The following is a 13,005-nucleotide window of genomic DNA, read 5'->3' as shown; positions in this document are numbered from 1 at the left end:
ATTGTTATAAAGACTTATGACAATTAATTAATTAAATAAAATTTCTAACAGAGCTGGGCATGGTGGTGCATGCCTTTCATCCCAGTACTTGGGAGATTGAAAAGGAGGATTGCATGTTTGAGGCCAGCTTCAGCAACATGGAGAGACTCAGTCTACAAAAACATAATATAAAGGGTTGTGGTGAAGCCTCAAGGTAGAATGCCTCTTGGATTAAATTAACCCCTGGGACAAAAAGATGAGAAAAGAAAAGAAAGGGAGTCAAGATTTTAACAGCACCTGATATATTTTCCCAAAAGTTAGCTCCAAAATTGTACAGGCAGGGACTTAAAGCTTCTTTGATATTCCCCTATATAAATCAGTTGTTTCAATAATAGGTTACTTCTCTTTCTTTTGATGACATTTTTGAGTGTTTTTGTTTTAGTAAATGTGTACTTTGTAAGGATGTAGATATAACAAGTTTTGCATTTACTTTTTCAAATGATTCCTAGGCATATTTCTCCCACTGTTAACCTCCTAACAAAATAAAAATCGGTTTTGGTCTCCTTTTAGGAGCCAGACGGTGGAAGTGAAACTTCAAATTCCATTGCCTTAGATGCTGTACCCCAAGCATTTGATGATGAAAACATATCAGAATCATCAACACAGTTGGATTTTTCTGCCAGCAACTCATCTCCTTCCACAGGTTCTGGGGATGCTGCTGATGCTGACGTTTCCAGTGCCATTCGTAAGTGTATCAAGTATGATCTTTCAATTCTGTTACATGATGATCAATACAGCTACATGATGAATATCATATATTAAATAGTGCTTAAACACTTGTTTATGGTCTGTATCAAAGCAAATCATTCTGATATTCAGCTGATATGAATTCAGATTTAAATATTATTTTTAAAAATCAGTTCTTTCCTAGATTTTATTGTGCCTAAACATGAGCTTCAAGTGAAAAAATTGAGTTACTGGTTGGGGTTTTGCCTTTTCTTTTCTTTTTTTTTTCTTGCATTCTAATCACAATAACTTAAAATATAGTCATATCTATCAATATATTTTAACTATAATTATTTGCATGTTCTGATGGTTTGAGAATTAATAAAAGTATACATCCAGTAAAAAATAGAATATAGTGAGGCATGGTGGCTCATGCCTAATCCCAGTACTTGGAAGTGTGAGACAGGAAGGTTGCAGGTTTGAGGACAGTCTCAGAAACTTAGTGAGGCCCGTATCAACTCAGTGATACTCTGCTTCCAAATAAAAAATAAAATAAGGCTGCAGATATATCTTGGAGGTAGATTGCCCTTGGGTTCAATACCCAGCATGCACACACACAAAAAAAAACCCACAAACACACCATTAAAAATAGGGCTGTATATATAGTTCAGAGGTAAAGCATTCCTGCATATTTCATTGAAGCACTCCAGCGTATATGGTATATAAACTAATAATTTCTATCAACATTTCCCCCCTAATTCTTAACAGTATATGCTGGATTTGTGGAGGTGCCTGAGAAATCACCTAACCAGTCTTCTGAAGTCAATGTTAACCCACTCTACGTCTCTCCTGCATGCAAAAAACCATTAATACATATGTATGAAAAGGAATTCACTTCTGAAATCTGCTGTGGTTCTTTGTGGGGTGAGTTTGTTTTCCTGAAATTCAATCATATTTTGTAAAAATCTATTTTATCTGTGTGGAAAATTTATGAAAATTATGGGTGTAAAGTACTTGTTTACCATTACCAATCAAATAAAAATATAGTTGTAGTAATTTGCTCAGAATTGATTTTGCTGATTAAATTGATGCTCCTACTTTAACCTGAATTCACTTGGGTAAGATTTAAAGTTGAACTATGTTACAATTATTTGAAAGTTTGAGATTAGTATTTCTTTCTTTCTTTCTTTCTTTCTTTCTTTCTTTTTTTTTTTTTTTTTTTTTTTTTTTTTTTTTTTTTTGGTGGTACTGGGGGCGGAACCCAGAGGCTTTCTACCTCCAGGCTATACTCCCAGACCTATATTTTATATTTTATTTGGAAACAGGGTCTCACTAAGTTGCTGAAAGCCTCACTGGGTAGCTGAGGCTGGCCTTGAACCTGTCCAATCCTCCTGTCTCAGCTTCCCAAGAGTGGGGCTTACAAGCGTGCGCCACCACATCCGGCTGAGATTAGTATTTATAATTTAGAGTAGCAGTCAGCATTATGATATTTTGATAGTCAGCCTTTCATAACTGTAACTAAAATACCTGATAAGAACAACTCAAAGGAGAAAATATTTGTCTCACAATTTCAGAGGTTTTGATCCATGGTCAGCTGCTTTCAAGGTAGAAACATCATGGCAGAAGGATGTAGTAGACAGAAACTGCTAAGCTCATGGCAACCAGGAAAGCAGAGGGGAAAATGAAGGGGCCAGGGATAAGATATAGTCTCCAAATGCATACCCTTAGTAACTTGCCTCACCTACCTATAGTTTCTACCACTTCCCAGTAGTCCATCAAAGCAATTAATCCACTGTTAAGGTTAGAGCTCTCATGATTCAATCACTTCCAAAAGCCCCACCTTTGAATATTGCTGCTTTGGGGACTAAGCCTTCAACATATGATATTTTGAGGGACATGCCAGACCCAAACCATTATAAATACCTAACAAAGTATTACAAGGAAGATTTCTGCAAGATATTATGTTTAAACAGTCTTGAGGATTTATACAGAAAGATTTTCCAATAAGGTCTTAACTTAGACTTTTTAAATTCTTTTTATAGTCATATCAGTATATCTGACATAAGCCTTATGCTTTTCTTACACCATAAGAAAAGCAGAATAAATGCATGCATGGAAGGAAGAAATCCAAAGTAAATGCTACCCTCCAACTTGTGACTTGATAGATTTTACTCAATGTGTGATTGAATAGGAGTTAGAGCTTTCAATTAGTAATATAATATAGATTGAACAACTTATAAAAAAGTCATTCTAAAAATTTTGCTAATTGAGTGTATAAAAAAACAGGGAGGCATAAACATTTCAGTCTGGCAACTACAACAATATGTACTTCATGTTCAGTAATTCACTTTTATAACTAGCAAATTTATCACTTGATAATGAAAAGAATATAGCAAAATTAACCCTGCTTCCCCCTCTCTCCCTCTATGACTCCCCTGTGGGAGAAATATGCAGTTTAGAAACCTGCTATTGGTGTGACAATTTGTAAAGAGAGAGTGGGAAAATGAAGGTAAAAACATTTGTCTTTGTCTTTACACTCCAGAGGACAACTTTTCTCCAAAATGAAAGAAGACATGAAAGTTTTCTGTTATTTTACTTGGCTTATTTTCTCCTGTATTTCTTTTCATGAAAACAACCCTAAGTTACTTTGAAATGTATTTTAAATTCATTTATATTTTGTATTGCAGTCCTCTCATTTGGCCTTTAAACAATGATAAATATAGCCACCCAACTAATATAAGTGAGATAAAGTGTTTACAAGAATTTAGATATATGAAGAAAAGCACTAATTCCACAATCAATTAGCAATGTAAAAGCTGCATATCTGCACGAACACAGAATTGTTCAATTTACAATATTATTTACATATGATTATTTAAAAGCATTAAAGAGGTCACAGGAATTCAAAATGAACTGAACTGTTTGTATATACTTGTTTCAGTCAGCATTCTCACCACTGTGACTGAAACACCTGATATACAAATTGTAGAGGAAAAAGGCTTTATTTACTCACAGATCTGGAGATATCAGAGGTCCATTTGGGGGCCATCTTCCAAGCTGGAACCTGTCTACAATCCTCAGGAGATCTTGGCTTGAAGCAGAAAAATCAAAAGGATCACAGAGACACATTTCCATGGAGAAATTCCCAGGATATACCCACTGTACTCAGCTCTTTCCCCAGAGCCCCACTCCCCCAGAACCGAGTCCTAACTCCAACAGGCTATCTATAATGTATGAGGTCTGGGAGACATTTTAAATAAACTATAATGATATTAGACTAAGGATGTTTAATGGTAATTTTCAAGAGGGTTGATTGATTTTGATAAAGTTTGAGATGCAACTAAGAAGGGATGCTAAGATGTACATAAAATCTAATTGTGAGATGGCACCCCAGATGCCAGCCAGTAGAATACTGCCAGAGAGCATTGTCTTTCATCTTTTCATGTATGTTAATGAAAATTGTTCTGTTAGTAGATTATGTAGTTACGTGTAAAAGGCTAATATTAACCTGAAATAACAAAAATCACTTTTACCTAGATCAGCATACTGGAGGAGCAAAAGTTGTAATATAGATGCAATTATAAAAATAATCTGAGCTAATATAGTACATTTCTTTTATATCTGAATAGGAGTCAATTTGCTGCTGGGAACAAGATCTAATCTGTATCTGATGGACAGAAGTGGAAAGGCAGACATTACTAAACTTATAAAGAGAAGACCATTCCGCCAGATTCAAGTCGTAGAGCCACTCAATTTGCTGATTACCATCTCTGGTTTGTTTAAGAACTAAAATTAGCTGAGTGATTATGCAGATTAATTAGTCTTCAAACTGGGTTAAAGACTTTCTTAGGTGAAAGTGTTCAGGAGAACACTTTAAATAACCTTTAATTGGGACACTGGGCTCTCCTACTTGTATTTTCTTATCTTTTACAATGTAAAATAACACCCTTTGAGTGGAGTACACTTAACCCAGGTTAATGACACTATTTGCATCCTTACTAGTTCTTTTAAGAGTAGCCTCCTACAGTTTTACAACTCTAATACTTCTGGCCACAGTAGCATCCACCATCTACCTTTCTTGTGATATATTAGAAGCAACAAGAGCAAAATAGACAAATAATTGGGTGTAAAAGAGAATTGTCTCAGACACAAACTTAACACAAGGCCCTAAGCTTAGTAATAAAAATGGATCTCCTCTGCATTTTCCTTGCATAGTAGTTGAATTCTTAGTTTTGGTCAGAGTCTGAATCTTTGACTAAGAGAAAGCAAGATAAGTGGGTGGCATAGTGATTATGATTACTAAACAGGACTTGGTATCAGAAAAGCAATAGTATTAAAACTGACAATAGGCAAAAGATGACTGACAAAAGGAAAGTTAAAATAAATTTGATAGCAAGACTCTCAGCAACCTAGCAAGAACCTGTTTCAGAACAAAAAAATAAAAAGGGCTAGGAGTATAACTTAGAGGTATGTAAATTCAATCCCCAGTAATATAATAATAATAATAATAATAATAATAATAATAATAATACAAATAAGAAGAAGGAGGAGGAGGAGGAAGAGGAGGAGGAGGAGGAGGAGGAGAAAAAGTTTGGCTATAGAAGAATATTATGCTAAATATAGTTGCTCATATGCTTTATATATATATATAATATTTATGTATATTAGTGTGCCAATTGCCATGTTGTGCACTGATATATATATATAAACTTAAATATGATTTAACTTCAAGTTTTCATTAGAGGAGAAATTCTTTAGAGGTATGATCAGACTTCATGATTTTCTGTGGTACTGGGAATGGAACCCAGGGGCCTTCTCCCTCCAGGCCCAACCCCTAGATCCATTTTATATTTTATTTAGAGACAGGGTCTCACTAAGTTACTGAAGCTGGCTTCAAACCTGCTATTTTCCTGTCTCAGCCTCCAAAGTACTGGGATTAAAAGGATGGGCCACCACCCCTGATGCTTCATGATTTTTAAGTCGTATTTTGTTGCCATTCATTTATAATTATTTGATGAAAATATTTGGGTATCTTAGAGACTACACATCCGAATACCAGATTTTTAAACTTTTTATCCATATTTATTTACCTTAAATCTGCCCTTCTTTAATGGTTGAGCTTCTCTTAATTGTGAATTATTTTTGCATCAAATAGTACTGAGAAGCTGGAAGTGGTGGTGCATGCCTATAATCCCAGTACTTGGGAGGCCAGAAGCGGAAGATTCTATTTTCAAGGCCTGCCTCAGCAACTCAGTGAGGTCCTCAGCCACTTAGCAAGACCCTGTTCCAAAATAAAAATAAAATAGAGCAGGGGTGTAACTCAGAGTTAGAACACACCTAGGTTCAATCCCCAGCATCACACACACACACACACACACACACACACACACACACACACATACACACACACATAGTACTGAGAATATAAATATAGGAAGATAGTCAATAGTTTAGAATTTTAGAATAGAATGGCCATTAACATGAGTATCTGAACCCTACTACTGCTTTAAAAATATTATGTAAAACATATTGAAAATCAGTCACATAAGAAAAATTTGGAGACTAGGAATCATGAAATAATGAACCCTAAAATGAATAGAAAATGAATAAAAATCACTCTGTAGGGAGAGAAGTGTGTGAATTTAATTGTCTATATTTCTTGAGTGAATTATGAGAATTTTTAGAGGTTTACAGTTTGAAAATTAACATTCAAAATATGGTCTTGCTCATAATTAGAACCTAAAAATTCAATCTCATAGAAGTTGAGAATAAAACAGCAGTTACCAGAGACTGGATTGAATAGGGAAATGGGAAGGATTGACTAAAAATAATAAAAAATGCAAATAAATTTGGGTGAAAAAACAATAAAACCTTTCAATTATTTTATGAGTATACCAGAATGATAGAACACAAAGATATGTATCCTAATGCCCATAAATACCGGAACAGTATTCAAATATCCCTCTTCTACGAATTACTAGGGATAATTTATAGGTCTCTGAACTTCAGAGGGGTAATGACTTAGCAAAAAGCCATGGTAGATAGGAATGTATAGTAATTCTTTCACCTACTTAGTGGCAGCTGTAATCTCTCCAAACAAGTGTTTTAGATCACATTCCAGACATGTAGAGATAACTAGTAGTCACTTTGACTATCTCATAGAATTGAGAGACTGAGATAGATTTTGCTATCACATTTCTAAATTACACATGGAAAGTCTGATGGGAATGCAGCTTTTAAAAAAGGCTCTTCAGTGAAAACATTTCTTTTAAGAAGTAAAATACCTTTACTTTTTGTTCTTCTAAGATATGAAAAGAAAGATGGAATCAAGATACTTTATCTTTTCTCATCTACCAGGCCATAAGAACAGACTTCGGGTGTATCATCTGACTTGGCTAAGGAACAAGATTTTGAATAATGATCCAGCAAGTAAAAGAAGACAAGAAGAAATGCTGAAGACAGAGGAAGCTTGCAAATCTATTGATAAGTTGACTGGCTGTGAACACTTCAGTGTCCGTATGTCCCATTCATGTCTAATATAGCTATAAACATTTCACTTCCTTTTATTTGATAAGTACCTAAGTATGAAGTAGGGAAGGGAAAGAATTTACAACTTTGAAAAGTGAAGTTCATTGAGACAACTTTCAGGTCTTTTCTGCGACAATCTTGGCTATTAAGAAAGCACTGATTGACTAAAATAGCTCTTGAAGTTATAGTTAATGTACTTCTTCATCTTTTTTTTTTTTTTTTGCAAAACTAGGGATCGAACCCAGGGGCATAATGCCTCTGAACTACACCCCCAACCCTATTTTTTATTTTTTATTTTGAAACAAGGTCTCACTAAGTTGTGGAAAGCCTCACTAAGTAGCTGAGGTTGCCCTCGAACCTGCAAACATCCTGTCTTAGCCTCCCAAGTACTGGGATTACAAGCACGCACCACCAAGCCCATCTTACTTCATCATCTTTCCTTCCTTCCCGTTCACTCTAAATATTCCAGTTAAACTGATAATTTTTCATCCATCTACATATCTTCAACTCTATAAATATCCTTGATGTATGTTCAACAGCATGCTATTTTCTCATGATATTTTCTTTCCTTTGAAGTGCAATAAAATAGAATTCCTCTTAATACTTTCCTGGAAATTTTATGATAAGTCAGGAAACTCTTTTAAGATCATCTGACTATTGTTCTCACTGTCAGTATTTACGTATATAATCACTATTTCCTTTTTGACTACAGAATATTTTCATACCCTCTGTCTCTTCACAACAATCCACTGGAAAATGAAATAACAACTGTAGAGTCCCAGAATCCCATTCTGTTATATTCCTGAAGCAAATTTCCTCTACTCTCAGCCTCTTTTTCCTTCTTTACCCCTGAACTAATTTCCCCTTCAGGCAGAAATGGTAGCACAAATCACATTATATGAATTGCAATATGAAATTTCTGTCATGACTATTTTTTCTACACATAAAGTGGCTTTCCTAGGATATGTTTTCACATATGTGTGCATATATACACATATACGATGAAAAGTAGAATGAGTAACTAGATAACTTAAGCATTAAATTATACACTACCTTCTTCTGGTTTTAGATATCATTACTTCCTTCCACTTATATTATGTACATTTGATAGCACAGAGGTGAAAGACATCCCCAATGTTAGCTCAGGAGTTTATATTGCAGATCTACTTTCTATTAATTGGTAAATTTTAGTTCATTAAGAGATAGTCACTAGTGAATAGAAGGACTGGTTAAGTCCAGTTTCCTGGGCTGACCCCGTTCCAATTTATCCTACCACTCAGAGCAACCAAAAGAAAGAAAAAAGAAGAAAAAAACTGTTTTGTCTCATTGAGAAGTAGAATGGCAGCCTCTACATGCAAGAGTATAGCAGTGGTTCATACTATCCTGGTAGTTCCATAGCCTTCCAAGATCCACAAAACAATGGACCAGCACCAAATATTGTACTGTATTCAGTTTATGGGAACTGTTTGCTTAACAAAAGAATCCTTTTCATGTTTAGGATTTATTAATCATGCTCCTTTGACCTGTTTGGGAACAAGACAAAAGAAAATGAAGGGGGGGGGTAAAAAATATCCCAACCAAGGAAGAGGAGTTTTAATGCAAAATATAAATCTATCAGATACAAAAACATATTCCATAAGAGCAAGAGGCTGAGAGCAAACATATACATTGGTATACTTTTCATTTTCTCTTAAAAACAATTTTATTGAAGTCACTTACATACTATAAAATGCACAATTTAAAATACACAATTCAGTGGATTTGGGTTTGCTTATAGATTTGTGCAACTAACACTATGCTTCAACTAACAATAATTTTCATAAAAAATTCTAATTTTCTTCTCCAAAAGAAACCTATATATCCATTAGCTGGCATTCCCCATTCCTTTCCTTTTCCCTTTTTCTCCCATCACAGTCATAGTTAACTACTGATGAACTTTCTTTTTTAAATTTTTTATTGGTGCATTATATTCATACATCATATTGGGGTAAAAAACTTGTGTGTACATACATGTACACATCACTGATTTAACCCCTACGCAATTCCCACCCCATTCCCTCCCCGTCCCCCCTTCCCTTGCTTGGCTCAGTGGTTGACTTTGATATGTTTAAGTACATGGTGCTCTTTAGAGAGGTTCCCTCTTTCCCCCTCCCATCTCCTCAGTTAGATCGCCTTATTTGCTCCTCTATAGGATTTCCTTTTTCATCTAGAGTTCCTCCTATGATCCATTTCTCCCTAGCTCTCACATATTAGGGAAAGCATCTGATTTCTTATTTTTTGTGACTGACTAATCTCACTTAGCATAATGTCCTCCAGTTCCATCCATTTCCCTGAAAATGATGTAATTGAGTTTTTTTTAAATGAACTTTCTTTACAGATTTGTTTCATCTGGGCAGTTAATATGTCATTTTTTACAGACTTCTTTCACTTAGCATAATTTTTCTTTTTTCCTTTTCTTTTTGTGGCACCAGGAATTGAACCCAGAGGCATCCTACCTGCAAGCTACGCTTCCAGTCCCCCTATTTTTATTCTTTTTTTTTTTTTTTTTTGTGGTACTGAGAATGGGCCTTCTACCTCCAGGCTGCACTCCCAGACCTATTTATATATTATTTGGAAGCAGGGTCTTACTAAGTTCCTTAGAGCCTCACTAAGTAGCTGAGGCTGGCTTCAAACCTGTGTGGTCCTCCTGTCTTCAGCCTCCCAAGGACTGGGATTACAAGTGTACACCACCATGCCTGACTTTATTCTTTATTTTGAAACAAGGTCTCACTAAGTTGCTGAGAGCCTCACTAAGGAGCTGAGGCTGGCTGCAAACCTGCAATCCTCCTGTTTCAGCCTCCCAAGTACTGGAATTACAAGAATGCTGTACCACGTCTGGCTAGCATAATTTTTCAAGTTTCATCCATGTTATATATGATACATGTGCTTAATTCTGCTTTACTGATGAATAGGATTTATTTATATAGCTATATGATATTTTATTTATTCATTTGTCAGGTGATGGACATTTTTATTCTTGCCATTTTTTGACTATTAGAAATAGTGCTGCCAGGCATGGTGGCGCACTCTTGTAATCACCAGGCTTGGGAGGTGGAGACAAGAGGATTACACAGGTTTGAAGCCAGCCTCAGCTGGTTTAAGAGACCCTGTTTCCAAATAAAATATAAAATAGGTCTGCGAGTATAGCCCAGAGGTATAAGGTCCCTGAGTTCCATCCCGAGTACCACAGAAAGAAAGAAAGAAAGAAAGAAAGAAAGAAAGAAAGAAAGAAAGAAAGAAAGAAAGAAAGAAAGAAAGAAAGAAAGAATGTGCTGTGAATATTTTTATACATCTTTGTATCTGGGTACATGTGTTTTATTTTCTCTTGTGTAGTACTGCTAGGCTGCTTTCAAAGTAGATGCATCACTTTACATTGCCATCAGTAGTATATGAGAGCTCCATTTTCTCTACATCATTTTAAACACTTGTAGATGCCTATCTCTTGATTCTAGCAAGGAGTGTTTCACTATAGTTTTGATTTACATTTTTCTGATTATTAATGTTGAGCATTTTTCCATATGTTTTGTAGTCGTTTATATATCACCATTGGAGAAATTACTATCAAAGTGTTTGCCTATTTTATTTGGTTTGTTTTTCCTTTAATTTTTGAGTTGAAAGCCTTCTTTAAATAACTGTATTCTAGACCCTTATCCAGGTGGTTTGTAGATCTTTTCTTCTAGTCCATAGGTTGTGTTTTCACTTTCTCAATTCTGTCCTTTGATGTACAAGATATTTTAATTTTGATGAATCCTTAATATATCTTATTTTGGTGTCAAAATAAGAATCCAATGTCATTTGGGGGATCATTTAGATTTATTCCTATGTCATTTTCTGGGTATTTTAAACTTTCAGTTATTATACGTAAGTCTTCAGTCTATTTTGAGCTAACTTTTTATATGATGTTAGGTAGAGAATCCAACTTTATTCTTTTACATGAGAATATCCAGTTGTTCCAGTATCATTTGTTGAAAAAGATTTCAACATTTTATTTCAGTGTTTTTGGCACCATTGACCATGAATGTATGCTTGTATTTGTTAACTCTTAATTTTATTTCATCGATTTATATGCCTATCTTTATATTAGTCTTCTGTGTATATGTGGTACTGGGTATTGAACCCAAGGACACTCTAGTTCTGAGCTACATCCTCAGGCCACTTTATCTTATATTTTGAAATAGGATATTTGTAAATTTCTGTGTGCTGTCCCCAAACCTGTCATCCTCCTATCTCAGCTTTCCAAGTACAAGGGTTATAGGCCTGTGATACTGCACCTGGCCCATACTGCTTTCTTACTATATCTTTTAATTAAGTTCTTATATCAGAAAGTATAGTCCTTTAACTATAATTCTGAGATTGTTTTCAATATACAGAGTGGCTTGCAATTCCATTTGAAATTTAGGAATAGCTTTTTAAACTTTTACCAAAAAAAAGCCATTGGGATTTTAATAGGAGTTTTATTGAGTCTGTAGAAATTGGTTTGGATAATATTGCTATCTTACCAATGTCTAGTCTACTCATTCATGAACATGGAAAGATTTTTCATTTATTTAGGTCTTTCTTAATTTTTCACCAATGTTCTATAATTTTCAATGTATAATTTCATATACTTTTATTGGTGCACTATAATCTCACATCATAATGTAAATCATAGTGATAGTGGCATGCATGCACACAGCACCTAGCAGGCTTTCCACTAGCTCCCATTCTATTTCCCCCTTCCACATACAGGTTATTAAGATTGACACTGGTATTCTCACATATGTATATAAGGTCGATAGAAGTAATACCTTCATTGATTCTCCCTCCAGTGTACAATTTAGAAGTTCTTGAAATCTAATTCAAATACTCCCTAAAACTATATAGTTATCAAATTACATTTTTGGGGCATCATATTGTAGCCAAGTAGCCTTTCTAAGAATACAAGTTTGTGCTCTTACATTGTGGTTATGACATTTTCAAAATAAATAGAAACACTTGAGTGTTCTTGTTAATTCTGTTCTATTGTTGCTTCTTTGTATTTTGTCATTGTAGTCCAGCATGAAGAAACAACATATATAGCAATTGCTTTGAAATCATCAATTCATCTTTATGCATGGGCACCAAAGTCCTTTGATGAAAGCACTGCCATTAAAGTAAGTGATCTCCTTTTCCTTTGGATCATACCATTTTTCTTTTGTAAAGAAACTAAAGAGAGCAGTATTTTTAGAATACAGATGTGAAAATTCATGCCATTGTTTTATAGTTAATGTAATTTGAATGTACACTGTCAGTAATTATCATTTAAACCTTTTTTAGATAACCCATGGGCACTATATCAAGGGAGAATTTGAGGGAAATTCCTGGCCCCTTCTTTTACAGGACCGCCCCACCAACTCCTCACTCACAATTCCTGTAGCCAACATGAAGAACTTCTCTTCTAGAAGCCCAAACATAGGCTTTGGGTACCACCCAATGACCTGCAGCTGAGAAAGTCCCTGTTCTCTCTTAGTGGGGGGTGGAGAGCAGAGGGAAGGTAAGGAAAGGTATGGAAATGATAGAGGGAGGAACCCCACTGGAAAATAAAGAAGTGAAGAGAAATCCCTCCCTCCAGTCACCATGCCTAAAATAGGTGGGGTTAGGTAGGAAAGGGATGGGTCAACATTAATTCCAAGCTGAAATTCAAAATAACTCTCTTGCTGGGCGTGGTGGTGCACGCTTGTAATCCCCACACTTGGGAGGCAGAGACAAGAGGAT

The 13,005-nt window shown here is 35.2% G+C and overlaps 1 protein-coding gene across 1 annotated transcript in view; it reads left to right on the top strand.

Moving 5' to 3' along the window:
- The window catches only part of NRK (Nik related kinase), a gene marked incomplete at both ends in the record, with an annotated part of 129,778 nt that overhangs the window by 103,585 nt on the left and 13,188 nt on the right, over positions 1-13,005 (top strand). The window contains 5 exons of the mRNA XM_080718970.1: positions 550-724; positions 1,474-1,629; positions 4,335-4,478; positions 7,063-7,221; positions 12,304-12,408. Of these exons, the coding sequence (XP_080575096.1) occupies positions 550-724; positions 1,474-1,629; positions 4,335-4,478; positions 7,063-7,221; positions 12,304-12,408 (739 nt within the window). The remainder of the gene's footprint in view (positions 1-549; positions 725-1,473; positions 1,630-4,334; positions 4,479-7,062; positions 7,222-12,303; positions 12,409-13,005) is intronic.

Source organism: Muscardinus avellanarius (assembly GCF_963383645.1).
Source record: "Muscardinus avellanarius genome assembly, chromosome: X".
NCBI classification, from domain to species: domain Eukaryota; kingdom Metazoa; phylum Chordata; class Mammalia; order Rodentia; family Gliridae; genus Muscardinus; species Muscardinus avellanarius.
The sequence above is the reverse complement of the archived record's forward strand: the minus strand, read 5'-3'. Positions and strand labels throughout refer to the sequence as shown.